Consider the following 26,098-nt stretch of genomic DNA (forward strand, 5'->3'; position numbering starts at 1 on the left):
CTATCACTAACATTATGTAATTGTCCTTTACAATCTTAACATCATGGATTATGAGGGACATACAGGAATTGCAACAACCAGATCAGCCATGATCTTACTGAATATGAGAAGGGCTATATGCCCTACTCATACTTGCAAGGTCAATATGCCTCTAACTATATTGGAGCAATGTTTTAAAAACATCCACTGACTGACTCCACTACATCAACAAGAACCAGGCCAGTCAGTAATCTCTCTCTTCAATGGCAAAAACAAAGAAAAAAGAATCAATCCTGGATAACAGCAAAAAACAATTCACCATAAGCATTTCTCAGCCAGTCTATCTTTTTGATAATGCAGATATTCAAAACTTTATAAAACTCTCTCCACCTTAAATTTCATATACAACCTCCACACGTGGATAAGTAAAACTGTCATTTTTTTCTTTTAAGAAATAGCTCTTCATTGTCTTCCAAACCTCCTCATGGTAGATGGAGTTTAATTTAAATACTAGATATTGCATTTTGATTAAAAAACAAGAGCAGGACTTATACAGTTCATGGCAGTGCCTCAAGTAGTGTTGTAGAACAGAGACCTAGCAGTTCAGGTTCATAGTCCTTTGAAAGTGGAGTCACAGGTAGACAGGATAGTTAAAGGCAGCATTTAGCACGCTTACCTTCATTGCGCAGACCATTGAGTACAGGAGTTGGGACATCAGGTTGAAGTCATACAGGTGATGCCACTGAGTATTCTGTATAATTCTGGTTTCCCTGCTATAGGAAGGATATTAAGTTGGAAAGGGTCACATCACCTGATGAAGGAGCAGTGCTGCACAAGCTTGTGATTTCAAATAAACATGTTGGACTATAACCTGGTGTCATGTGATTCCTGACTTTGTCCATCTCCAGCCCAACATCAGCAAATGTAATATTATCTAGTCTTTTGATTTCTGATTGTCAGTGAGAAAGTGACAAACAATGATGGCAGAAGCAAACCAAGTTTTATGGCAAGATTCCAGAGTTAATATCGATGCTATGGTAATTGTGATGCACAATACCTTCAAATTTCTGTGAAAAGAAGAAATCTGCAGCTTTGATAAAGGTTAAAATACTGAAGAATTCCACACGGGATTAGATATTAGAACATCTTTCCTCAGACTGATGGCATATTGTGGGTTTTTATGGACAAGAGATAAAAGGACTTTATCTCTTTATGAAGTAGATCAATGTGATTCAAAATTAGAAGGATCTGCATCTACAGATACTTGTATACTCTATGAAATGCATATGGAACCAGAGGAAAAGATGCAATGAGAATGAACTAATCAGGGCACAATTAATATATTGTTGTGATAAAGACTGATATCACTGAGATTTTGAAATGGAGAGAAATTTGACTTTTCTAGTTTTTCTTTTGTGGTTGCATCCTTTCAGCTAATGCATCTGTTAGGTATTTGAAATGATTTAATGTGTGCAAGGTTTGACTATAAAAATTGCTTTGGTGGACTTGAAAGGACCCTTTTAAAAATGGGAATAAAGACAATAAAGGAACCAATTCAAGATAAACAGCATTGGGATAACTTTCATTAGCCTTTATGACAATTCAATTCAGATCTGATCCATATTTTTACATTTTTATTAAAAAGTTGCCAGGTTTCACTTGTTTCTAATTCTATGGTTTTCTTATAGTAACATTAACCATTTCCTGCCAAGTCGTAATCTTTTACTATTACGACTTGTTTTTTTTAAAACTAACTTTGTGGTGTGTTAACAAAGATGCTATGACACTGCTGTTTGTACATCATTTGGCAGCAATACATCTTTTTATTATATAATTATTAAATATCAAAATCAGTTTTATTCAGTCTGCACAGGATTACACAATGGATTGATGGAAAGGAATTGATGTTAGACATCTTATGACTTATCTTTTAAATTTATTCACATCAGCTTGTACCAGATTGATAATTTCATAGACGTCATTTTATAAATTGCGGCCTGCACATGTAATGTTGCTTTAATAAAATTCAGATTTGTAACTTCAAGCGGAAAGATGACAAATGCAAGTGCCTCTTGTGTCTCTATTCTTGGAGGAAGTACAATTACTACAAAAAGCTACCTTAAAGTCAAGTGGGAAACATTTCGAGCATGAAGCAGCCAAGGTGCCCTTGATTCTTTTGTCCACAACCTGAGCTTGGAGTGTAGCAATCAGATGACTCTCTGCTTTTGCATAACTGTTTTTACCCTGTTTGTAATTATCTCCTGTTGTGCTTGTTAGTCTAATGTTCATAAATGACTACTCAAATGCATTCTTCAATAATGCTTTGCAGAGATGAAATGAATGCAATTGTTGAAATTAATAAACAGATTAACATTCTTGTTACATTGATGCCCAAAATAGACAAAGTGCAGCACACTAAATGTATGGATAATCTGGATTTAGAAATACTTTGTATAATTTAGATAGTTCCTGGGGGTTAGAGGAGGGTAAGATTGGAATGCAATTGTGGGAGGATTCTACAGGAGAAAAAGTGTTTGAAATTTGGAGTTCAAAGTTTCCTTAAACAAAACAAGAACATAATATTAATTGGGCTTAAACACAAAATAGCATCCTATCCATGTAACAACACAACAAAACACAACTCAACCCTCCTTGTGGAATAAAACAGCAAATAAATTGATATACAAAGGTCAGGAACTCCATTTAAAAAAGGTGCCAAAAGGTCTACAAAATCTTTTCATTGTATATACATAAAAACTGGAAGCTGAAGGCCTACTGTGGTGCAGAAAGTGTCCCCATAAGGCAAGTATTAAAAAGAACAATCCCAAAAATGCTAGATCACTGATCAACAGTTCAGATTGCAGTGCACCTCAACTAGTAGTCTTCATTAGTTTATAAGATATGTTAAAACCTCCAGCATCATAAATGAACAAATTGCTAAGGCAAAGACACAGGTCATTTAAACAGGAAAAGCACAAATGAGTCTGATTCCAGTAATATTTTACCAGACATTATTCAAAATATTTACACACAATTTAACTTTGTATACAGAAGGGTTTAATATTGCTGTCACTGCATCAATCTGTAATTTAGATAGCTGTAACATTCACAAGCATATTATCATGATTATATTTTATTCATAAAACTAAGTTTTATAGTAAAATACAAAATGTATAACCAAGGAATGTATTAAATACAGTTAATGGAATGAAGCAGCTTACTTCAAATCTTAGTCCAGTTAGGATGAGAGTGGAAGTCCCAAACACACGGGATCGATTCCAGGATTTATCAATGAACAAGTTAAATTTGACAAATTCTATAATATCCAGACACATCATACTATACACATATACATGTTACACAAATAGAAATGTTCATCGTTTGGCAATCACCTTACTTCAAGACTTTAGTGCACTGTGTTGCTTTATTAAAGAATATTTCTTTTCCTGTTTTCATTATTGGCAGGTGCTTCAATCACCTTCAAACCTTTGTTTAAAACCTTTATATTTCAGCAAAAATATCAATATCTCCGGTCTATAAGAACCATTTTGAGTACCGCATAAAAAGAGAGAGACTTGGTTTATCCATAACTTATTAAGCCAAATATGCTTTCTCCCTAGACCTATCTTCCACCATAAGCAAACTAGATAATCAAAAAGGTTTTACATGGTGAATCCAAACTAGATGACCCTTTTAATTCCAAAACTGCCCATTAGACTGATTCACTGCTAATGATATGATTTTCATTTTTCTGGTTCATGTCTGTTCTCATATATTGTTACTTTCTGAAAAATGCATTATAACCTTGAAGTTGCAAAACAACATTAATATAAACACATGAATTCAACACTTCAATCACCAATGGTTGGCCTGGCTTTTAAAATTCAATTTTTTAGAAGACATGCCTACCTCAACACAAGCTAATGTTTGCTCACTAGATCTCCTGTAACTGCATGCCAAATCACCTGAATTAAAAAAAAATACATCAGCACAGTCCAACTTTGATCAGATGTTTTTCAATTAAAATGGCTTCCTACTTAGAGAATCAGAAAGAAGTGGTTCAATTAAACAGCACACTCCTTTGGCTGGATGCATGCCCACAGAAAGAAATGCTTAAAAATTCAAAACTAGGTGGTTAGGGTCAGGATTAAGGCAAACTTTAACCTTATTAGAGGATGAACTTTGGTTCCCTGAACCTCTGAAAACTCCTGATGACCTTCACTATCTGAAGTTGTACACATGACTTAATGCTAAATTTAGGAATAGCAAAGGTGGTTCAGCATTAACGGCAAAACAATAAAAAGGCTTTCTTTTCCTCCATTCTACAGCAGCTTCAACAGTCAGTTTTAACATTTTACACGTTTTCGAATGAATAGCAGAGTTGGCCTTTGATTTGAAGTCTAATAACTAAATGTACTCCAGAAGAGTTTGAATAAACCAGGTCAAAACTACAACTCCAAAATTGCAGAACACTAGGTATTTTAACAAGAAACATTCTCTGCGGTTTTCAAACATCCCTGCTGGTTTGTCATTCAACATTCTCTTGGGGGGGAAAGAAAATGTGATACCTTCCCAAAGGCAATTGTGTTTGCATCAAAAGAATCCTGCATCATATCTTAAAACATTTCTTTGAATAACTACATAAAGTGATTATTTCTGCACACATTTCAGATATACAATAATGATGCCTCCCTTTTGCTAGATTTAAAAAATCTTTGTGACCTAATATCTTCCCTCATAAAACGAAAAGTATGTGTTGAACTGAATGACATTTGATAAAAGGTTTCCCAGCCATAGTGAGAGGTTAACTAGCTTACTGCTGCCCTGCCATTTAAACATGAATCAGAATTTCTCTCTACCAAAAGAAAAAATGAATGTGTGCACGAACATATTCCATGTTAAAAGCTACATAGAGGATGAAGACAGGGCCCATGAAGCAGGTAACCCCAGTAGAAATTAGCATCTCAAAACTATCCACACAAGAAATGACTAACTCATGAATGGCTCAAATATTTTAAGTCTCTGCAAATATTTAAACCCGTTGAACCTTGGAATGTTTCTCTTCCCAGATAAATCAAAATTTACTAATTTAAGTGCTTACTCCCACATACAAAAGTATAATCTTTCATCTGCTAGACCAAACCTCATTAATATTGCAAATGAAAATACACTCAATTAATTTTCATTACACTACAATTATCATGCTACCTAATTTTTGCAATAGTTGGAAAACAGTATAATTATTGATGTGGCGTGTAAGAATACTATTTACTGAAGGATCATCCTAATCCTTTGCATTATGTGGTACTCAACCTGCAGCTCAAAACATATTTAGCTAGTCAGAGCCAGAATACAGACTTTTATTTTCCCCATTACTTGTCATAACCAAAATATATTTTAGAATTCTAATTTTTATAATAGCAATAGCTTGCTTTATCTAGAATGCATTTACAGTGTGAAATAGTTTCTATTTCATATCAGTGCTATCTGTCTGTGGTGTAAATCCAGAACTGTGATCCAACGTAATTGTGCTCTGCTCCAATGTCAGGTTGGTCTCCTGATTAAGGCTGCATTTATACTACAACAAAAGAACAGAGTTACAAACTGTTTGTACCAACTATGATTCCCATCTAAATGTAATCTCAGCAATTAAAAACCAACTCATTCTCCAAATCTTTAAAACTGTCAAGTCTCTCACATTACTGCTCTGTTCTGACACTTGAAACATTTGGCTTTTATTATAATACCTCCAATGTGTTTTTTCTACATTTTGTCATATTAACCACCCACATGTATGAACCTGACAGTTTCAGTCTGCAATAAAAAAAAAGCAGCCAAAGCAAATGGCTTGTTACTGTCACGCATCACTGAAATGAAACAGAGCAGAATAACCTTTTTGAGGACCAAATATCTTTTGAAACTTGCACGCTCGGTTACTGCTAAAAATTTTTGATCAAGGATTAAAAAAAAAATCTTAAAGCTCCAAATAGCCCACATGTACTCATCTAGTGCTAATATTATTAATTCAGATTTGGATTGTAATGGATTCGATTGTGGGGGAGTTGAGTACTACTGCATTGATCATTAACAGTATCAGCCCTCACAGGAACGTTACATCATCTTGTGACTGTACCCAATGCCAATGGGCATCATACTCAATATGCATTTTATTTCGTTTGCAACCATCATGATCTATTTTCCCATTTTTTTGGATCTTCAGTTTCCCAATATCTTTACATGGTTTATCATGACAGAATTTACTTTCCACATTGCAATCAGAAGCATTTTTTCCTTCCTTTTCTGAAAAGCCATTAGCCAAGTTGGTTTGTTGATAATGCATCTCATTGGTATATATTTCCTTCTCCATTGTAGTGAATGAGCCTCCATGGTTTGAGGGTGTAGAAGACAAAGGATCAGTGGAGGTCTGACAATATTCATCCATATCATCAGCCAAAGTATCCAAAAAACTTCCAATAGAGATGCCATCCAATTTATCATTTGGATCCTGTAGGCTGTTCCAGCTACCTCTCCTTGAAGTCTCCTGGCTTTCCACAAGGCTGTACATGCTGCTGGTCAGACTACTGCACCTGCTGGCAAGAGTGCCTTTTTCTTCCAAAATCCACTTCACTGCCTCAATCCCTTCATTAACAGCCATCAGTTGGTGCATAATCTTGATATCAATCGTTCTTAGATATGCCTAATGGTAAAAGTGAAAAAAAACTGTTTTCAGTCAGATTTAATACCTTTCAGACCAATATTATTTTCAATAAATAAAATCAGGTTATTGTCAAGTAAAAATCCTATGAATAGTGTATGCTTTCAACTCCATATTGCAACATTCTTTATACAGTAATATCTAGTCTAATAGCTTCATGTTAAATGACAGTCGTTCATGACACACATTTACTTCTGGTATACATCAACCCTAAGAAACATTCAAATTAGAAAATTAACATTCCAAGTATTCTCTCTTCATTTATATTCCTGCATTACCTCATTTACTTACCAAGTCTAAATTTGCTACTGTTGAAATGTATTCATTAGAAATGAATACATTTTGCTCACTGCTTCTTTTCTCCTCTGTTGGAGAGCACAAAGTTCTGAATCTTGAGACAGGCTCTGTGCCACAGCAACAACAGTTAGCATGTTGTGCTGCTGGGAAATAAATCTGTTATTCAAACTGACTGCACCTGCATTTATGGTCCTTGTGATTAAGGGGTTAAAAAGAAATCCCAAAGCCCCAAATAACCTACATTTATTAAAGAGAACATACTTCCAGTTTAATGAATTTATTTCAGCATTGTAATTTATCTGCATTTTAACCAAGGACTCAAAGAGACTGGTTTCCACTGATCTGACAGTAATAATTACTTTAGGGAGATCATTACAAACCCAGGAGTCCAGGTGATGTGAAGAATTTGCTTCCTACAGCCTGAAATATCCTGTAAACTATTTTCTTAAATAGGGCAATTTGTAAAACCTTTAATTAAATCAGCAGTTACAGATTTTTGCTCTGGTTGCTGAAAAACTCCCCCTTCCAACCAATTCTTTTGTTCGTGTAAAGATATCTGCAAGCCAGTTGGGTTTTATGACAATCTTAACCTATAATCAGTTTCTCTGAAAAATCTGGAATTTAAAAATAAACTGATTTCAAAATGGTCAACTACCATTTTGGAACTTATTCATATTCTGGATTATTACTCCAGTAATGTAACCACTAAACAACCAGCTTTGGTCAGCTTTGAAGGCTATTGCTGGCAGGGGCAGGGGTGACTAAAGTGGCCTTTCTGCAGCCAGTCTGCTGCTCCAAGTCTGTTTGAAATGTTACAAGCAGAGGCAGTATTGGACAACTAGCCCATCCTTGGGCCTATTGAGATCCTTAAGTCACATTGATTGACAACTAATCCCTCCTCTGGTGGTACTTAACCAGCAACAGGGGGTGGGCAATGCAGGATATAGCAACAAGTGCTGTTGCTGCACAAGGTGCTGGGGGAGGGGAGGAAGCAGGGGACTTGCCTTCTTCGAGCCCATGCCCATTGGAGGCACACACATCATCTTCCCCACCCCCTGCAACCTCCCACCAATCTATACCCATTATCTGGCCTCTTGAACCAACCCCAACCCTTTCACATGCCTATCTGAAACCACTTCCTTACCTCAGATGCTTGGTATGTTCGACCACCAGTGGTCATAGCTTCTGCCACTGTTCCCATTGGTGTTGGTGAAATGACAGATTTGCTGGTTAATCCAATCAGCTAGAAGCTTTCCAAAGCAGGACTTCCTCCCAAGACAAAGATGAAGGTCTCAGCCTAAAGTGTTTGATGTCACTCCCAGGTTGCTGTGGAGTTACCTTTGGCACAATGAGCTGGCTCCCCGCAACTTAAGCTTCAGGTGAGGATGGGAACTGCGGTTCCCTGTGAAATCTAGCCCTCTGACTCTAGAACTGAGCCACAGACCTATTAAAAGACTCAAGGGATTGTCTTCCTGAAAAATAGTAGCAATGTATCTCCATAATGCTTCGTCACTATCACCCATACATTGACCAATGATTATGGTGGTGGGTCCCTAGTTGACAAATATGGTGGCATCAGCCAAGAGGAGAACGAGATCATGGTGGATGACGTGTTGATTACCATTTAAGCTAATGTAGAAAACACGTTTTCTGCTACAAGAGTCACATATCAAGGTTCCTTTGGGATCCTGAAGAAGGGCTTATGCCTGAAACGTCAATTCTCCTGCTCCTTGGATGCTGCCTGACCTGCCGCACTTTTCCAGCAACACATTTTTCAGCTCCTTTGGGATCATGTGTTGATCCCTCTGATGTTGCTAACTGCTCCAACTTTTACATCTGACTACCATGGTGATACACAAAATGCTTTGCTCCTACAAGCCACCAGTATCTGGGCATGATCAGGACTTTCCCCAAGGGCAGGCTGTACTTCTTTGTGAATCTTCAGTGTCCCATAATGTCTTCGTTAGCTAATTTGCTGTAACCACCATAATTTCAACTATCTGCTCTCTATTCTAACAACATTCCAACTCAATGGAACACAAGCATGGATAACAGCCTCACTGTTGTTAATGCCCTTGTCTTTCAGCTGAATATTTTCCAGCTGTAACGGTGCCCATTTACCCAGTCACATGTTCACTGACCTACAATAGCACCCACTTAATGGTTCTCATCCTTAGAGACAAGGCCATAGTGGGAATTGAATATAAGATAGCTGTGCTCTTCCAATTCTACCCTCTTGCACATCCCGCCACACCTTCAGCTGGTAAAGGTCCTAAACTCTAGAATTCTTTCCATAATCTCTTCCTTTTCCTTTTCCTGTCTCCTTCCTCAAGAATGATTTTTGATAGAGCATTTGGTCATCAGACCTAATATTTCTTTATGTGGCTCATAAAATTGTTTGATAATGCTCCAATGAAGCTCCATTTTACATTTCACCATTATAAAATTGCTACACAAATGCAGGGTTTTTTCTTGTCACAGCGGAGCATAACCAGGCCCATTTCACATTCTTGTTTTATGCCTTTCAAAACAGAAAATGATTCAGAGTATGCACTTACTACTCAATCAGTGGTACATGAGGTAGCTCCACCATGTGGTAAACTTCTTCTGATGTAAAGAGACCCAACAATCACACTGCACTTTGAACAAACTGTTGGATCATACTGCAGGAATTCACAGGATTGAAATACACCTGTCCATGAAATCTCTAGTTTGCTGATAGAAAATTAAAGATTCCTTTTCAAAAGAGATCAAAGCTTAAAATTACAATTTCACTGACACCAGTCGCTCTCTGGCAACTCATTTAATTGGCTATTCAAGTATAAACAAGTTGGATCATGAGAACCCAGGTTGCTTTTTACCCTTCTTACCCTTGTGAAGGGGAAGCTACTTTTACTTGCCATTACTGGTCTCATGTCACAGTCCATTTAGTAAGCACCTTTGAATGTGAATACAAGTGTTACATGGTTCTAACATCGAAATACGTACACCCACAGATCTGGTTCACTGTTCATCTACCTAGCAATTTCCCAACTTTCTATCTCTTAAAGATAGTTGATGTTTAATGTCAAAAATGAAGTCTTAACCAGGCTATTTGTAACATATTGTATCACACACTATTTGCATATGTATTGAATAATAACGATTCTGTTAAGCAGTTTCTGTTTAGACCTAAAGACATGAACATTTTTAAAGGCAACACTTCCCTGAGCATTAAGGTCACTAGAACATAAGGTCATGCTTTGATTACTTCTTGCTTTTGCTAACAGCTTATTTGTAACGTATTTCAGTTGGCAATTTAAGAAGCAGGGCTATGAAACTGTATGATACACATTACTTGGGGGAAAATATTCAAATTGCTCCATGTGATTGAATCCCGTGGATAGAATACCATCTGAATCCAATGGAATAGTTTTTTTTGGCACGGGCTGGTCAGCCAGTTTTATATCACCTAACACAACTTGACAGTCTCTTCCAGTCTATCATTTCATCTAGGAAGCTATAATCCAGTGCATAGCTCCCTTGGAGCTGGTCTTCTCCACCATAAAACCTCACATTGTCTGAAGTTAATACATTTCACCCACCCCTGGAAGATAAGATTCAATAACCACCCCTACGAACTCAAACTTTTACATACTCTGACTAGAACCTGGAAAATTAAACACTGCCCCTTTCAAGCTCTCATAGATCTCCCTCTATGAAGCAAAATATTGCATCTCCTGTTGATTAAAATCAAATACAATTAATACAGACTAAGTATGTAAGACACCAAACAATCAGAATATTACCAACAGTGGCAACAGATCTGGAAAAACACAAGAAGATACTTTGCACCTTCCTGCAGGTCATTCACCCACTGACAACCAAATTATGTTAGCATTACCTGCACCCTGCCATGTTAATAGATTCTTAATAATACTGCGCTCTTACAGCCCATCACCTCCCCACAATTCATTAGGATATCCTGACACGGAATGCCACCAGTTTTAATACCCTAGCATACAGATCTATGCAATCATACATAGCTCTCACAGCATTACATGCAATAATTTAGGAGTATATTATACTCGTAATACTTGCATAATTTTCAAGGGGTATTGGCATTGCACAGGTAAATGGCCTACTCCTGTTCAAATATCCCTATAAAATGGTATTTTATAGTAATAGAAACATTAAACTTCTAACAGTAAGGGAGGGTGGTGTTCCAGGGGTGGGAGCAGGGATAAGGAATGGGTAAATATCTCACTTTAGTTCTCCTATATCTCCCAATAATTTTGTATCTATCAACCTCCAAAACCCATTGTTTCTAAATCTGTAAATTCTTTCATTTAAGACCATTAGACATAGGAGCAGAAATTAGACCATTCAGCCCAACAAGTCTGCTCCGCCATTCAATCATGACTGATACATTTCTCAATCACATTCTCCCACTTTCTCCCTGTAACCCTTGACAATCAAGAACCTATCTCCATCTTAGATACACTCAATGACCTGGCCTCCACACCCTTCTGTAGCAGTGAATTCCACCGATTCACCACTCTCTAGCTGAAGAGTTTTCTCCTTTTCACCACTCTAAGGCTGTGCCCCCAGGTCCTAGCCTTTCCTACCAATGGAAAGATGTTAAACATATTTAGCTTATTACATTCCATGACACTGCAATCCTGTTGCTATAAAGTCTGTGTCTTGTGATTCTGCTCCACAACCACCCAATGAAGAAGCAGCGCTTCGAAAGCTGATTCCAAATAAACCTGTTGGACTACAGCTTTGTCCACCCCAGTCCCTCCTCCAACATTCATTTACAATAACTTCAGATATATCCTGTCCTCCTGCACATCAGACACTACCAGTCTTCTCCAAAAACAATGCATTTGGTTTGAACAACTAGCATTGGTAAGAACATTTAAAAATACCACACACAGGTTTGCTTTCCTTTTGAAGGGAGATTTAACTTTACGTTGGATGAAGTTCAGAGAAGGTTCACTGACACCTGGAATAAGAACGAGTGCTTTATGCAGCAAGATGAACAGGTTAGACTTACAGTTTGGAAACTGAGAACCTTATTGAAACATACAGGATTCAAAGGGTGTTTGATAAGATAAATACCAGGAGGATGTTTCCCTTTGTGGGAAGAATCTAAAGAATTTAAAATCTGTTTTAAAATAGGCACTTTGGATTAAAAGGGGTTTCAAGAGAGATGAGGAATTTCTTCTCTCTGAGGGTCTTAATCTTTGGAAAACAGGAAGTGGAGACCAAGTTGTTAAATTTATTCATGGTTGTTAGAAATACTTTTGATCCTCAAAAAAAGTCAGGGTTATAAACGGTGTGGGGGAGGGGAAGATCCGGAGTGGATCAAAAATCAGGCATAATCTTACGGTTAAAGGTTCACAAGGCCAAAATGGTCTACGCCTGCAGTTAGGTCTTTATTCGAAATGTTAGCATAATTCTTCAATGAAATTTATAGAGGGAGGGACCAGTTGGAAGGAAAATGAAACAAAACAGGTGGAGTAGGATTTTCTAACTTTACAAATCGCAATGGGAAAGCCAAGTAATTTATGTACAAAATAGTAGTCTCCAGTGCTGGCGTTAGTTCAGACCTTGGGTGGAAGTTGACCCGAGAGTCGAGGGTTAACTCAGATTAGGGCGTGGTTTAGCTTCAAAAGTCGCGAGTTGATAACTGACAGAGATCCTCGCCAACTTAATACAGTATGTATTCTTAAAGCTGATTCAGATCACTTATCCGTGCACCTGACCTTTTATTTTACATCAGTCTGCACCATAAATTTGCTTGAATGAAGATTTAACCCGAAGACCTCTTCAAACGTCATAACCTTACACAATATTTCAACAAAAATAGATAAACGTCGCATTCAAAGTAGTTAATAATAAACTCATACTGTGGAAAATTTCGAATAGCAAGCAAGTCCCATTATCTCAACAAGTGTTCAAACTACTGCACAGAGACCCAGTTAAGGACAGAAGCCCCCACCACCTAGGACTTGGTTACTTCGGGTCCAGATACTGTCCCCAGTCATGAAGTATTTCCTTTTAAAGTGATACTTTAACCTGATAAACATTTTCTTTAAATCAGTCTAAGTGAAATTAGTTTTACCAATGAAAAAAGCGGGTGTGAAGTTACTTAGCAACAGTCCTGTAATGAATGAAGGGGTAAATGTGAAGATTTCTCAGGTGACATCCGCCTGGGGTTTTAATTGTTTACAAACACCAGCCAGTCAATGAGGGAGCACCTCCATAGGTTTAAGACAGTGCTACCGACAGTAAATCCGGAATATCCACTCACTGCAATCCCCTTGTGAACGGTGTTGCCAGCGGAAATGAGACTTACTCTGCAACCGACTGGCCCAGAATTTACCTGCAGACATCAGGCGGCAACCCTTTTAAATTCACCACCCCCTCCCGCCGCTCACCATTTCCAGCCGAAGCACTCGGATCTTCTCGGCCAGCCCCTGGGGCAGCCTCTTGTTCTGCCCGGGGAACAGCGCTGCCTGGTCCCCGCTCGCCCCGGCCGTGTCCACCTTCTCCCCGGCGAGCCGCGCCGTGTCCTCCCGCAACCACCGCAGCAAGCCTTCGGGCGTCTTGCGTCCCACCTTATTCTCCAAATCCTTCAGATCCGGCAGTAATTCGCTCGCACTTTCTTCCATGGCAAGAGCAGCTAAATATATAAATGGATGTGTTGTTCCAAAGGGATTCACAGTCCGGCTTAAAAACCCGAGCAGATTAGTGGTGTTCCCCGCTAGACACCCTCTGCAGGCTTTACATTTCCTCGCAGGGACTCGGAACGAAACGGGTGCTCTGTATTTCCTGGCCCCGGGGTCGCTTCTCACCAATTTCCACCTGCAGGCATTAATGAATGAATGAATGAAGAGACTGCGGCGAAACCAGCTCTGGCTCAGCCACCCGCCCCCACCGTAATACACTGAAACAAAGCGCCATTCAATACCAACCTCCCCCGGAATAACACTCATGCTGTCCTGGCAGTGCAACAACCTAGGTTTATTCCCCGGGATTAATGTTTGCAGGAGACCAAGACCGAGCACCGCCGTCAATCTGCCCACAGTTCCATTCCCAGCGTCACCACCGATTCTTCTTCCTTTCCACTTGAGTAACTGCAGCTCAAGGAGGTAGGAAAAGGACACCACCAACAACAGCAATTCGCAGATTTCGGGTTACAGCGCCATTCAGCCCATCATGGGTACCCCAGATGTTCCAAAGGACGTCTCATAGTGCCAACCTCTTGCCTTCTCCCCGTAATCCTGCATATTATTGCTTTTCAAGTAGCTGTCTGATTCAGTTATGAATAACTTGATTGAACCTACCCTCATCACATTCTCAAGCAGTGAGCACTTTAGCTTTTTCCAATTATTTTGTCTCTTCACAAGTGGGAACATTTTTTCTCTGCTTACTCTGTCCAAAATCTCTCATAATTTTGAATACTTCCAATCAAATCTCCTCTCAATGTCTCTTCAAAGAAAACAGTTCCTACTTTTACAACCTCAAACTTTTCTGCTCACTGTCCAGTACCTCCACATCCTTTCTAATGTCTGGCGTCCAGATTTGTACACAAGACTCCAGCTGAGTCTGAAAAACCATCTCGTATAGGTTTAACCTTGTTGTTGTACTCTAGGCCCCTATGAATAAAACTCACGATTCTGTCTGCTTTATTATCTGTCCTCTCAATCTGTCCTACTACCCTTAATGAACATACACACTCCCTTTGGAGTTGAACTCTTTATATTTTCTCTTCATCCTCTTCCTGCCAAAATAGAGTCATAGAGATGTACAGCACGGAAACAGACCCTTCAGTCCATGCTGACCAGATATCTCAACTCAATCTAGTCCCACCTGCCAGCACCTGGCCCATATCCTTCCAAACCCATCCTGTTCATATACCCATCCAGTTACCTTTTAAATATTGCAATTGTGCTAGCCTCCACCACTTCCTCTGGCAGCTCATTCTATACACATACCACCCTCTGCGTGTAAAAGTTGCCCCTTAGGTCTCTTTTATATCTTTCCCCTCTCACCCAAAACCTATGCCCTTTAGTTCTGGACATCCCCACTCCAGAGAAAAGACTTTGTCTATTTATCCTATCCATGCCCCTCATGATTTTTTAAACCTCTATAAGGTCACCCCTCAGCCTGCGACACTGCAGGGAAAACAGCCCCAGCCTATTCAACCTCTCCCTATCGCTCAAATCCTCCAATCCTGTCAACGTCCTTGTCAATCTTTTCTCAACTCTTTCAAGTTTCACAACATCTTTCCGATAGGACGGAGACCAGAATTGCACACAATATTCCAAAAGTGGCCTAACCAATGTCCTGTACAGCCGCAACATGACCTCCCAACTCCTGTACTCAATACTCTGACCAATAAAGGAAAGCATACCAAATGCCTCCCTCACTATCCTATCTACCTGTGACTCTACTTTCAAGGAGCTCTGAACCTGCACTCCAAGGTCCCTTTGTTCAGCAACACTGCCTGATAATAAGGCATATGGTGTGTTAGGTTTCATTCGTAGAGGGATTGAGTTCCGAAGCCGCAATATCATGCTGCAACTATACAAAGCACTGGTGCGGCCATACTTGGAATATTGAGTACAGTTCTAATCACCATATTTCGGGAAGGATGTGGAAGCATTGGAAAAGGTGCAGAGGAGATTTACCAGGATGTTGCCTGTTCTGGAGAGAAGGTCTTATGAGGAAAGATTGAGAGGCTTGGGTCTGTTCTCATTGGAAAGAAGAAGACTCAGAGGGGATTTGATAGAGACATACAAGATGATCAGAGGATTAGATAGGGTAGACAGTGAAAGTATTTTTCCTAGGATGATGATGTCAGCGTGTACAAGGGGACATAACTACAAATTGAGGGGTGAGAGATTTAAGACAGATGTCAGAGGTAGGTTCTTTACTCAGAGTGGTAAGGGCGTGGAATGCCCTACCTGCTAATGTAGTTAACTCAGCCACATTAGTGAGATTTAAACAATCCTTGGATAAGCACATGGATGATGATGGGATAGTTTAGGGGGACGAGCCGAGAATAGTTCACAGGTCGGCGCAACATCAAGGGCTGAAGGGCCTGTTCTGCGCTGTATTGTTCTATGTTCTATGCCTAGAACCTTACCATTAAGTGTATAAGTCCTGCTAAGATTTGCTTTCCCAAAATGCAGCACTTCGTATTTATCTAAATTAAATTCCATCTGCCACTTCTCAGCCCATTGGCCCACCTGATCAAGAGCCCATGGTAATCTGAGATAACCTTCTTTGCTGTCCATTACACCTTCAATTTTGGTGTCATCTGCAAACTTACTAACTATATCTCTTATGCTCTCATTCAAATCATTTATATAAATGATGAAAAGTAGTGGACCCAGCACCGATCCTTTTGGCACTCCACTGGGCACAAGCCTCCAGTCTGAAAAACAACCCTCCACCACCACCCTCTGTCTTCTACTTTTGAGCCAGTTTTGCATCCAAATGGCTAGTTCTCCCTGTATTCCATGAGATCTAACCTTGCTCAGTCTCTCATGGGGAACCTGTCGAACGCCTTACTGAAGTCCATATAGATCATGTCCACCACTCTGCCCTCATTAATCCTCTTTGTTACTTCTTCAAAAAACTCAATCAAGTTTGTGAGACATGATTTCCCACACACAAAGCCATGTTGACTATGCCTAATCAGTCCTTGCCTTTCCAAATACATGTACATCATGTCCCTCAGGATTCCCTCCAACAACTTGCCCACTACCGACATCAGGCTCACTGGTCTATAGTTCCCTGGCTTGTCCTTATCACCCTTCTTAAATAGTGGCACCATGTTAGCCAGCCTCCAGTCTTCTGGCACCTCGCCTGTGACTATCGATGATACAAATATTTCAGCAAGGGCGCCAGGAATCACTTCCCTAGCTTCCCACAGAGTTCTAGGGTACACCTGATCAGGTCCTGGGGATTTATCCACTTTTATGCTTTTGAAGATATCCAGCAGTTCCTCCTCTGTAATATGGACATTTTTCAAGATGTCACCATCTATCTCCCTACATTCTATACCTTCCATATCCTTTTCCACAGTAAACATTGATGCAAAATACTCATTTAGTATCTCCCCAATCTCCTGCAGCTCCACACAAAGGCCACCTTTGAGGGGAGAAAGTGAGGACTGCAGATGCTGGAGATCAGAGCTGAAAATGTGTTGCTGGAAAAGCGCAGCAGGTCAGGCAGCATCCAAGGAACAGGAGAATCGACGTTTCGGGCATAAGCCTGAAGAAGGGCTTATGCCTGAAACGTCGATTCTCCTGTTCCTTGGATGCTGCCTGACCTGCTGCGCTTTTCCAGCAACACATTTTCAGCTCTGATCTTTGAGGGGCCCTATTCTCTCCCTAGTTACCTTTTTGTCCTTATATATTTGTAAAAACCCTTTGGATTCTCCTTAACTCTATTTGCCAAAGCTATCTCATGTCCCCTTTTTGCCCTCCTGATTTCCCTCTTAAATATACTCCTACTGCCTTTATACTCTTCTAAGGATTCACTCGATCTATCTTGTCTATATCTTACACATGCTTCCTTTTTGTCTTAACCAAACCCTCAATTTCTTTAGTCATCCAGCATTCCCAACATCTACCAGCCTTTCCTTTCACACTAACAGGCATATACTACCTCTGGACTCTTGTTACTTCATCTTTAATATCTCTGCATTGGACTTCATCTGCCACCTCTCTTTGCATTCTATCAATGTGTGTATGTCCTTTTGAGCTTCAATATAATCCTCCTCACAATGAACCATACATTTGAGTTCCATGTCATCACCAAACTTTGAAAGTGTGCCCTTTGCATGAAGGTCAACATCATTAATATATATCAGGAAAACCAGGGATTCAACAGTACAAACTACAGCCAGCCTGAAACTCATCCATTAACCATTTCTCTTTGCTTTATATTACCGACAAGTATTGTATCCATGTTGATGCAGTTTCATTCTTTGAGAACTAACTTTGTTCACAAATCTGTTGTATTGAACTGTCTCTTCAGAAGTGTATGCACATCACATACACTGCACTGCCCTCAAGAACCCTCTGTTACCTTATTAAAAATCCAGACATGATGTGCTCTACAGAAATTCTCTTTAAAAAGTGCCACTGAGAACAGTGGTTGCAGCCAGTATTGCAGTCGGCTTATCCCAGAGGATTGACAATAGATTCTGTTCAGCCAGGTTAGAGGGTTGGGATGAGATTGTCCGGGAAAGCACCAGCTGGGGGCAGGAAGAGGTTGACAGTGACTGGGTGGTGGTTTCTTATGGGTACGCTCTTCCCAATTTCAGTTCTCTCAAATGGGCACAGGATGTCTTTCAATGAGGAGCCTCTGTGATAAGTTTCATGCTCCACAATGGAACTTCCATCATGCATGTGCCAGAGTAAAGCTGTTCAGGTTATCTAATTTCTCTGCTCTTTTCCAAATATTTTCACTTCAAAATATTCAGCCAATATCTTTTTGAAAGTTTTGTACTGAATTAATTTCCATTATTCTTTCAGGTGATACATTCCAGAGCACTCCTCAGTTAGGACCAATGCTTAACAATTAATAGGAGTTGCAATCCAGTGAGTGAAGCTATGTGATGCCTGAGACAGGCAATGGAGCTGACACTATGACACAAAGGCTATTGTCAAGTATTACAGCTCCTAATATTAATATATAGTTTAACTAACCTCAAAGTACTATTCACTGAATGCAGGTTTTACACAACCTCTCTTAATGTTGTGTAAATATTGAACCCCAAACCATTGTCAATGCATTCACAGAAGTATATAAGAGAATGGGCCTTAGGCTAAATATCCGAAGGTCCTCTGCCAACGTGTTCCCATTGTACGGGACTGTCACTAGACCTAGACCTAGACCTGACCTTAATGCGACTATCAAGACCCATGGCAAGCCTCTAGACAACAAGAATCAATTTTTATACAGTGCCTTGGGAGCCTTCTTTCACCGGAACATACATTAAGAATGAAATTCAGTATCACCTCCAGTGTGCCAGCACAGCCTTTCGTTATCTGAATAACCAAGGGTTTGCTAATAAAGACTTCAAACCTGGCATTGAGTCCATTGTATGAGGCAGTAGTTATCTACATTCCTATGTGCTTCAGAGAGACAGACAAGACACAAAATACATCTCAAATCCCGGGAGAAATTTCACCAATGATAACACCACAAAATCCTGCACACCAATGCCAAAGAACACAAAATGAGAATTAGCTATTTGAGATGTCAGAGGATTGGGAGCTAATGTAAGTCTGCATCCACTGGCATGTTGGATGAACAGGACTGGATGTAAATTAAGTTAGTGGTTAGACCACATAGTTTTGTGTGATCTCACATTTATGGAGGCTGAGATGCTAGCTAGAACAGCCATGAATGGTTGGATCCAGAAGTAATGAAAACATGAATGGAGATTTCAGAAGCAGATGGGCTGAGGCAAGACAGAGATGAGCAACGTTATGGAGATGGAAGCTTGCAGTCTAATCGATGAATAACATAGGGGTTGTATAGTATGAAATATAGCATAAATCAGCTCAGGTGGGCTCAGGTATGATGCTAAGGTTGTGGATAGTTTGGTTCAGCTTGATGCAGCTAACCAAGTGGTGGCCTATTTGGTGTAGAGACACCCACAACACTTATAAGGGGGATGTTATAGGATTTTGACCCAGCAACAGAGATGGAGCAGCAATATAGTTTCAACTCAAGATAATGTGTCAGCTGAAGAGGAACTTTGGGAACTCAAGATGTGAGGTATTCACTGCAGAATACTTGGCCTTTATCACAATATTTATACAGCTGGTTCAGTTCAATGTCTGGTCAATGGTAACCCCACAATGTTGATAGTAACAAATTCAGTGATAGTAGTGGCATTGGATGTCAAGAGGCAATGATTAAATTCTCTCTTGTCTTGCCTGGCACTATGTAACACAAATGTTACTTGCAACACATCAGCTCAAGTCTGGATATTATTCGGATCTTGCTGCATTCGGGCACAACTATTTCAGTATCTGGGGTAGTCACAAGTCATGTTGAACATTGTGCAATCACTGGTGAACCTCCCTTATGTTAGAGGAAAAGTCATCGATGAAGCAACTGAAGATGGATGGGCCTAGGACACTACCTTGAGGAATTCCTGCTGCAATAACCTGTAGCTGAGATGACTAATCTTCAACAACCACAACCATCTTCTTTTGTGCTACATATGTCTTCAATCAGTGGAAAGTTTCCCCCCTAATTCCAGTTGACTCCAGTTTCTCTAGGGTGCATTGATGCCACACAGGGACTGACTTGATATCAAGGGCTGTCACCCTCCCTACCCCTGTTGAGTTCAGGGCTTTAAACCATGTTTGGACCAAGGGCAGGAGTTGAGTGGGGTCTGGCCAAAACCAATATGAGTCCAACCACTGAGCGATCTATTGTTGATTAACTGGCACTTGATAGTACTGTCAACTACACCCTCATCATTTTATTGATGTTTGAGAGCAGATCAATGAGGTGGTAACTGACCAGGTTGGAATTGTCCTGCTTTTTGTCTACAAGATATATCTGGACAATTTCCCACACTGCAGGTAAATGTCAGTATTGCAAACGTACTGAAACAATTTGGCTAAGGGCATGGCCAGTTTGGGCATAAATCTTCAGTATGATCACTGGAATATTTTCAGGGCCCATTACCTTTGCAGTATACAGCACCTTCAGTTGTAATTTGATGTCATATAGGATGAATCAAGTTGGCTGATGATTGGTATCTATGATGCTGGGAATCATGGGAGGAGCCCGAAATGGATCATCAACATTTGTTTATGGAATGACACACAAAAATGACTTGGTGACTTTTGACTCAGATTGCCATTGACATCCATGAATTTATTATCCAAAAATGTTATCAAACTCTATTCAGAATCTTCACTTCAATAAACATTTGGCTTGTTGCTGGATTTCACAGTGCCATGTTTTCTGTTTTAAAAAAATTGAGCATATTTCTGCTGCACTCTTTTTTAATAACATTGATTTTGCATCTTATTGTACAAATTATATTTAATTTTTGTGTAACCTTTCACTAGTATTTAACTTTAGTCAATGCAAATTATTTTTGAGCTTCTAATTTTTTTCCGTAATTTCACAATTTGAAACATCAAATATTCCTTTCTAAAATATAGATTATGTTCAAAAGTAACATTCATAACAGTTTGCTTTAAAACTGTTTGACCAATGGGGATAAATTTTAATTTAGTGCTGATGGTCAAGTGATTAATTTTTAGTCTTAAAATGATTAAATTGCACAATTCTAAAGCTTTACTGCATAACCTAAAATATTTGCACTGATGCATCAGTAACTTAATGGAGCTATTCACTGACAGAAATCTCTTGCTGGTGTCAGCCAAACGACACATCAAAATCCTTTGAAACACATATGTTGGGTCTCCTGAGGACTACTGAAAGATGATGCATGACGTCATTCTACCAAGAAATTTATAATTACTTTGATAAAATGTGAAAAGGAGGAAATAATTTATTTTCATATTCTTATTTCCTTTGTGCTATTAATAATAACTTTTTCCTGTAAGAGACAAAACCTGCCTCAAAAATGGTGGAATATCTTCCTAAATGGTTGTTACTACTTTCATAGACAAGGCTATGTATCTGTAAGATGAAACACTGTTCTTACTCAGTCCCATTTCCTTATTTATCAGATCTCCTCTATTCATTACAACCTTACATTCCTTATGAATGTAATTGATTGTGTTAGAGGGCTTTCAATTATATATTGTGTATATTGATTTTATGAAATACAGCTTTCTTAAAATCTAGCATTTTAATTGTGTTTGTTAAATCAGTTAATCCAAACATCTGAATTTTTAAAACTGAGATCTGATACCTATGATGTTTAGCTCCCAATGTGGTTTTATACCTATGAAGTCATTGACGCATAGAAAATTATTTATTGCTCCCAAAGACTCTGTTAATTGTGTGTGTCATCAAGATGCACATTTTACAGTACTTTGCCAATACAATACTGACCCCCAGTGAGCTTTTGTGAAAAGCATTGATGTCTTCCACAAGATGGCACCCTTTAACACTTGAGACAATATTTAACGATTGAAGAATGACTATACACAGGTCCAGGATTTGTAGTCAATGGTTATATGTTTGCACCTGTCACCAATTTCAAACTAAAATCAGAAATGAAATTGAGAAAAGGGCATTTGACTCCCTGAGCCTACTCTACCATGCAATCCGATCGTAGCTGATCTAATCTGCTTTGAATTCCATCTTCCTGCACAAACTGTGATCTCGCATATTCAATGACACAGTCTCCAAATCACTCTGTGATAGAGAATGCCATATATTAATAGCCATGAGAGAAGAAATTTCTATAATCTGTTTTTAAATGAGAGACACCTTATTTTTAAACTGTACCCTTAATTTTAGATTCCCTCATGAGGGAAAACATTCTTTCTGTATCTGCCTTATCAAGCATCCTCTGAATCTTAAATTTTCAATAGGTTTACCTTCCATTTCCTTTAAGTTCCAATAAGTACAGATTCAACCATTCTTCATAAGCTAACCCCTTCATCCCAGGAATCATCCTGGTGCACCTTCTCTGAATTGCCAGTAATGTAAATATATTCCTGGCAAAACTGTATTCAATATTCCAGGGGTGGTCTCGACAATACCCTATACAGTTATAACAAGACTTTCATAGTCCACCCCTTTGCAATAAAAACTAGCATCCTGTTTGCTTTCCTAGTTACTTGATGTATCTGTATGCCAAAACTTAATGATTCATTATGAATACTTCCAGATCTCTGTGTACTGAGCATTTGGCTAAGTATACTTATAAAATATTCTGCTTTTCTATTCTTCCCAGCAAAATGGAGAACTCTATGATTTCCCACATCATACTCCATTACTTAAATTTTAACCCAGCTAATTAACCTATTTGTAAACCTTTGCGACTCTCTGTGTCTTCTCATGACTTGATTCCCCTTGTATTTTTGTATTAGCAGCAGATTCGGTTACCATACACTCTGTTTCTTGATCCATGTCATTAATATAGATTGTAAATAGTTCAGGCACCCAGCACTCCACTATTTACAGCCTACCAACCTGAAAATAACCTACTTAGCCCAGCTTTCTGTTTCCTATTTGGTATGCCATGCGTATATATTACCCCCAACACAATGAACTCTTACCTTGTGTGGAAATTTATTTATGCTATATACATACCTCCTAGCAGTAGTCAGGATGTGTGGCAGAAAATAAATCAGGACATAGAAAAGGAATGTAGGAAAGGCACTGTTACAATAACAGTAGAGGATTTCAATATGCAACAGAGAGTGAGAGCTGCAGATGTGGAGATCAGAGTCAAAAACTGTGGTGCTGGAAAAGCACAGCTGAGAAGCAGGAGAGTCGATGTTTTGAGCATAAGCTCTTCATCAGGACTTCAATATGCAGGTAGACTGGGAAAATCAAGTTGGTTGCAGATCCCCAGAAAATGAATTTGTGAAATGCCTACAAGATGTTTTTTTGACCAGCTAGTGGTACAGCCCAGAAGGTAAAAGTCAGTTCTGGATAGGAGATGCATAATGAGGCAGACTTGATTAGAGAGCTTAAAATGAAGGAACCCCCTAGGGGCCAATGACCATAATATGATAGAATTCATGCAGCAGGTCAAGAGGAGAAGATGGAATCAGATGTAATGGTATTACAGTTGAGTAAAGGTAACTATAAGGACAGAAGGAGGAACTGGCCAGAGGTGATTCAAAAGGAAGCCTAGCAGGGAAGATGGTAGAACAGTATTGGCAGGAGTTTCTGAGGTCATTTAGGAGGCACAGCAGAAAATTGTCCCAGGGAAAAAAAACATGCTATGGGGAGGATGAGGCAACCATGGCTGACAAGGAAAGAGAGGGACATTATAAAAACAAAAAGTACACACCATGTGGTGAGGATCAGTGAAAAGCTAGAGGATTTAGATGCCTTTAAAAGCAATGGAGGATAATTTAAAAAGTAATAAGGGGGGGAGAAGATGAAATATCAGGGTAAGCTAGCTAGTAATATAATATAAAATCATGAGGGACATGGATAGGTGAAATAGACAAGGTCTTTTCCCTGGGCTGGGGTAGTCCAGAACTAGAGGGCATAGTTTTGGGGTGAGACGGGAAAGATATAAAAGAGACCCAAGGGGCAACTTTTTCACACAGAGGGTTGAATGAGTTGCCAGGGGAAGTGGTGGTTTGGCACAATTACAACATTTAAAAGGCATCTGAATGGGTATATGAATAGGAAGGGTTAGAGGGATATGGGCCAAGTGCTGGCAAATGGGAATAGATTAGTTTGGGATACCTGGTCGGCATGGACGAGTTGAACCGAAAAGTCTGTTTCTGTGCTGTATATCTCTATGACTCAAAGATTGCATGAGCTTTTAAAAAATGTATAAAAGGTGGCGCAGGAACTGAATTGGTACTTTAGAACATAGAACATAGAACAATACAGCACAGAACAGGCCCTTCGGCCCACGATGTTGTGCCGAACATTTGTCCTAGCTTAAGCACCCATCCATGTACCTATCCAATTGCCACTTAAAGTTCGCCAATGATTCTGACTCTGCCACTCCCACAGGCAGCGCATTCCATGCCCCCACCACTCTCTCGGTAAAGAACCTGCCCCTGACATCTCCCCTATACCTTCCACCCTTCACCTTAAATTTATGTCCCCTTGTAACACTCTGTTGTACCCGGGGAAAAAGTTTCTGATTGTCTACTCTATCTATTCCCCTGATCATCTTATACACCTCTATCAAGTCACCCCTCATCCTTCTCCGTTCCAATGAGAAAAGGCCTAGCACGCTCAACCTATCCTCGTACGACCTATTCTCCATTCCAGGCAACATCCTGGTAAATCTTCTCTGCACCCTCTCCAAAGCTTCCACATCTTTCCTAAAGTGAGGCGACCAGAACTGCACACAGTACTCCAAATGTGGCCTAACCAAAGTCCTGTACAGCTGTAACATCACTTCACGACTCTTGAATTCAATCCCTCTGCTAATGAACGCTAATACACCATAGGCCTTCTTACAAGCTCTATCCACCTGAGTGGCAACTTTCAAAGATCTATGAACACAGACCCCAAGATCCCTCTGCTCCTCCACCTTACAAAGAACCCTATCGTTAACCCTGTATTCCGCATTCTTATTTGTCCTTCCAAAATGGACAACCTCACACTTGGCAGGGTTGAACTCCATCTGCCACTCCTCAGCTCTGCATCATATCAAAGTCCCTTTGCAGCCGACAACAGCCCTCCTCACTATCCACAACTCCATCAATCTTTGTATCATCTGCAAATTTACTGAGCCATCCTTCGACTCCCTCTTCCAAGTCATTAATAAAAATTACAAACAGCAGAGGACCCAGAACTGATCCCTGCGGAACTCCACTTGTAACTGGGCTCCAGGCTGAATATTTACCATCTACCACCACTCTCTGACTTTGACCGGTAGCCAGTTTTCTATCCAACTGGCCAAACTTCCCACTATCCCATGCTTCCTGACTTTCCCCATAAGCCTACCATGGGGAACCTTATCAAATGCCTTACTAAAATCCATGTATACGACATCCACTGCTCTACCCTCATCCACATGCTTGGTCACCTCCTCAAAGAATTCAATAAGACTTGTAAGGCAAGACCTACCCTTCACAAATCCGTGCTGGCTGTCCCTAATCAAGCAGTGTCTTTCCAGATACTCATAAATCCTATCCCTCAGTACCCTTTCTATTACTTTGCCTACCACCAAAGTAAGACTAACTGGTCTGTAATTCCCGGGGTTATCCCTATTCCCTTTTTTGAACAGGGGCACAACATTCGCCACTCTCCAGTCCCCTGGTACCACCCCTGTTGACAGTGAAGACAAAAAGATCATTGCCAACGGCTCTGCAATTTCCTCTCTTGCTTCCCACATAATCCTAGGATATATCCCGTCAGGCCCGGGGGACTTGTCTATCCTCAAGTTATTCAAAATGTCCAACACATCTTCCTTCCTAACAAGTATCTCCTCTAGCTTACCAG

At 39.7% G+C, this 26,098-nt stretch overlaps 1 protein-coding gene across 2 annotated transcripts; it reads right to left on the bottom strand.

Annotated features, from left to right (window-relative positions):
* Positions 1 to 2,962: 2,962 nt before the first annotated feature.
* On the bottom strand, positions 2,963 to 14,032 carry lurap1 (leucine rich adaptor protein 1). Of its 2 annotated transcripts, XM_043699158.2 has the most exons (3): positions 13,954 to 14,032; positions 13,417 to 13,843; positions 2,963 to 6,676 (listed from the first exon to the last, which is right to left on the bottom strand). In XM_043699158.2, exons 2-3 carry the CDS (start codon positions 13,648 to 13,650, stop codon positions 6,080 to 6,082), a joined length of 831 nt encoding a protein of 276 aa, XP_043555093.2. In that variant the 5' UTR covers positions 13,651 to 13,843; positions 13,954 to 14,032; the 3' UTR covers positions 2,963 to 6,079. The 2 variants fall into 2 exon arrangements, with proteins under 2 accessions (XP_043555093.2, XP_043555092.2); XM_043699157.2 differs by lacking the exon at positions 13,954 to 14,032 and having other exon boundaries at positions 13,417 to 13,846.
* Between the last annotated feature and the right edge of the window lie 12,066 nt (positions 14,033 to 26,098).

Source organism: Chiloscyllium plagiosum, unplaced genomic scaffold, assembly GCF_037043375.1.
Source record: "Chiloscyllium plagiosum isolate Xiang-an unplaced genomic scaffold, Cpla_swu_hap1 HiC_scaffold_9, whole genome shotgun sequence".
In the NCBI taxonomy this organism is placed as follows: domain Eukaryota; kingdom Metazoa; phylum Chordata; class Chondrichthyes; order Orectolobiformes; family Hemiscylliidae; genus Chiloscyllium; species Chiloscyllium plagiosum.

Coding starts and splice junctions, on each gene's coding strand:
- lurap1 (XM_043699158.2), bottom strand. CDS start 13,650: ATGGAAGAAAGTGCGAGCGAATTACTGCCGGATCTGAAGGATTTGGAG. Junction 6,677..13,416: donor GAGTGCTTCGGCTGGAAATG/GTGAGCGGCGGG, acceptor TTTTACCATTAG/GCATATCTAAGAACGATTGA.